Source organism: Humulus lupulus, chromosome 6, assembly GCF_963169125.1.
Source record: "Humulus lupulus chromosome 6, drHumLupu1.1, whole genome shotgun sequence".
NCBI classification, from domain to species: Eukaryota; Viridiplantae; Streptophyta; class Magnoliopsida; order Rosales; family Cannabaceae; genus Humulus; species Humulus lupulus.
The window spans coordinates 10,076,368-10,079,232 of record NC_084798.1 but is presented as its reverse complement, the minus strand read 5'-3'; the positions used below and the strand labels follow the sequence as shown (position 1 = coordinate 10,079,232).

Sequence of the window (2,865 nt, the reverse complement as noted above, 5' to 3'; positions counted from 1 at the left end):
CATCGATTTTGAGAGCAGGCTTGATTTTATATGTTCTTCACTCATTTTCTTCTTAATTTTGCATTCTATTTAATTCTTTGTTTGGGTAGCTAGCTAAGTAGTTAAATGTGTACGTGTGTGTGGAGTGTGGAAGGGTTCAAATTCTCTCATTGTTTTATATATATATATATATATGATAATTTTTATATAGAAGCTTCACTTTAAACTATAATGGTAGGACTCTTCAGTATTTCTGACCGGCGTAGTTTTTTTTTATGACAGTGTATATTGTAGTTGATTAACATCTTATAAATTTTCAGAAAATTCTGATTAGTTACCGAAAATTAGGCTCAAATATGTTATTTTCCACTCGCATAAAAAAAAATTAGTTACGCGTGCAATAACATGTTTGAACTTAACTTTCGGTGCTATAAACTATTCCGAATTTTTCTCTAAATAACTAAAATATACACTATCATTAAAAAATCGTATTAAAAACTGTTCACTTGTTAAAAACACTCAAAGCCCACCAAAAGGGTTCCAATAACAATTGTCATATATATATATATATATATATATATATTGGAAATAAAAGAGCAAGTACTTAAAATGGTAGCTAGGGATACATATCTGGAAATAGAGGAGGCAGCCATTGACAACTGTTCTTTTTTCCCTATACTTCACCACCAAATTGCTACCATTATTGGATTGAATCCCAATAACTATTGCTTTCACTCTCCTCAGTTGACCAATATTGAGTCTTTCCGACGAACCTGCGACCGTCACATTCAACGCCGGACCACCACACGACCACCATCATTTCGAAGAGTCCCCCTCTGGTCCCGTCCTACAATATACTTGACTGAAACAAGTCACATTATACATACCTTCTGGCCTAGTCACCAACTTAAAAATATTAGCAAATATATTCAAATGAAAACTGTAAAATGGATATCTTTCCAAACTTGAACACAATGCATTAACTCCTAACACTACATAAAAAGATGCCTAGAGTCCCATTAATCTTCACCAAAAAGTTCATCAAACTCAATATTGTTATTATATTTTCTATTGAGTTCTCTCTCTCTCTCTCTCTCCTCTTTCCCTCACTAGTTCATATTCATGGAGCAATTTGCTGCCGAAGCTTATCCTTCTGAGGTCTCAAGAATGATCGCCGCTGCCTCAAACGGAGACGAAAACAAGAGTCTGTCAAAGATGAAGATGAAGATGACTGAAAATAATGTTATTGCATTAGATTCAGAGAAACAATCTCATTTTCTGCTAGATCTGAAGCTGTCAAACGATAGATCGTTCTCAGCTATGTCTGGTGGAAGTGGCAGTGGGTCAAGGAGAGAACTCAATCTCTTCAGTTCTCACCTTGCGAACCCTGTCCCTTCACCTCTTCACCATCTTCGTCCCAACCAAGTAGAGGAGAAACCCTCAGACGAAGCAGATGAAGCGGCTCAACCGGCCAAGGTTTTCCCATGCAACTTTTGCAAGAGAGAATTCACCACCTCTCAAGCCTTGGGTGGTCATCAGAACGCACACAAACATGAGCGTCTCCTAGCCAAACGACGCCAAGGGATTGACGTTGGGCCTTGTGGGCACCACCACTACTCGCCCTATTATCCATATTCAACCAATTTTTCCACCCCCTACCCCTTCTACGGATCTTACAATAGATCCCCACTTGGGGTCCGGATGGATTCGATGATTCATAAGCCAAATCCATACTCACCATGGCCTGCCCCACAGCCTGGCCCCGCCGGGGCCGGGTACCGATCATTTGGGAACGATTTTGGCAACGATGGGGAAGGAGGCGGGGCCATCGGCGCGTGGTCAAGGCAGCCTTCGATGTGGAACTCAGGACAACGCTCGATGGATCAGCGACTGAACTTTGAGGGACTAGGGTCTCGTAATGGTGGGGTTGGTGGTTTGGGAAGGTTCCGTGGTGGTGGTGGCGGTGGTGGTGGTAGTAGTGGTGCTACTTCAAGATTGGATGAACTCAATGAAGCTATAAGCAAATTTAATGGTTCCAGTTGCAACACTAGCACTGCCACCGCTACCAATGTTCCAATCAACCGTGCGAGTACCGGCGGGGTCGACTTCATCCGGCGCAACAACGAGCCTCCAAAGACTAATAATAATAATAATAATAATCGTTCGGCTCCTTCCACAGGGCTTGATTTGTCTCTTAAACTTTAATTAATTGATTGGTTTTATTGTTTTTATTTTTTGTTTGTATGTTGTGCTTTGTTTAATATCTATGTAGACCATAAAATTAATGTACTTACATTAATCAATCCCTCAAACATAGATGTTGAAGGAGCGTCTGTTCTCTGTTATCTGTTGTTTAGTTTTTATCATGAACTTTGTTTGTACTTGGGATATCATCATATGATTGATTTTCCAAATTGTTAATGTAATAGAATTGTATTTGTTTTCATTTTACTGAGGAAATATTATTCATTCAGCACAATCTTTCTTGTTTTCATTGGACAAAGTTTTTAATTATGACATAAATAAACAAAAAAACATTGGCTAAAACCTTTGGCCATCATCAATTCATCATCATATATAAATCACTACAAGAAAAATAACTTTGAGATGCAAATTATGTGAGTTGGTCTTTATAATGATCAAACTCATAAAATAAATTAATATATATATATATATATATAGATTTTATCATTCCTAGAAAATATTTATTTTTAGATTAGATCCTTATCATCTTATTGTTGAATTTTGGTAAACTTTTTGCCCCCCTTTTTTTTTGTGAGTTGTCATTTGTTTAGCCAATAGATAAAAAGTCATTTCTTGGCTTATCACCGAGAAGCACGAGCTGCCCATTGTCCATATTGTACAAAACTATACTAGCGATTATAA

The 2,865-nt window shown here is 37.8% G+C and overlaps 1 protein-coding gene across 1 annotated transcript; it reads left to right on the top strand.

Annotated features, from left to right (window-relative positions):
• The first annotated feature begins 1,101 nt into the window (after positions 1 to 1,101).
• On the top strand, positions 1,102 to 2,184 carry LOC133784680 (uncharacterized). The gene has a single exon (XM_062223967.1). It carries the CDS (start codon positions 1,102 to 1,104, stop codon positions 2,182 to 2,184), a length of 1,083 nt encoding a protein of 360 aa, XP_062079951.1.
• The last annotated feature ends 681 nt before the right edge of the window (positions 2,185 to 2,865 follow it).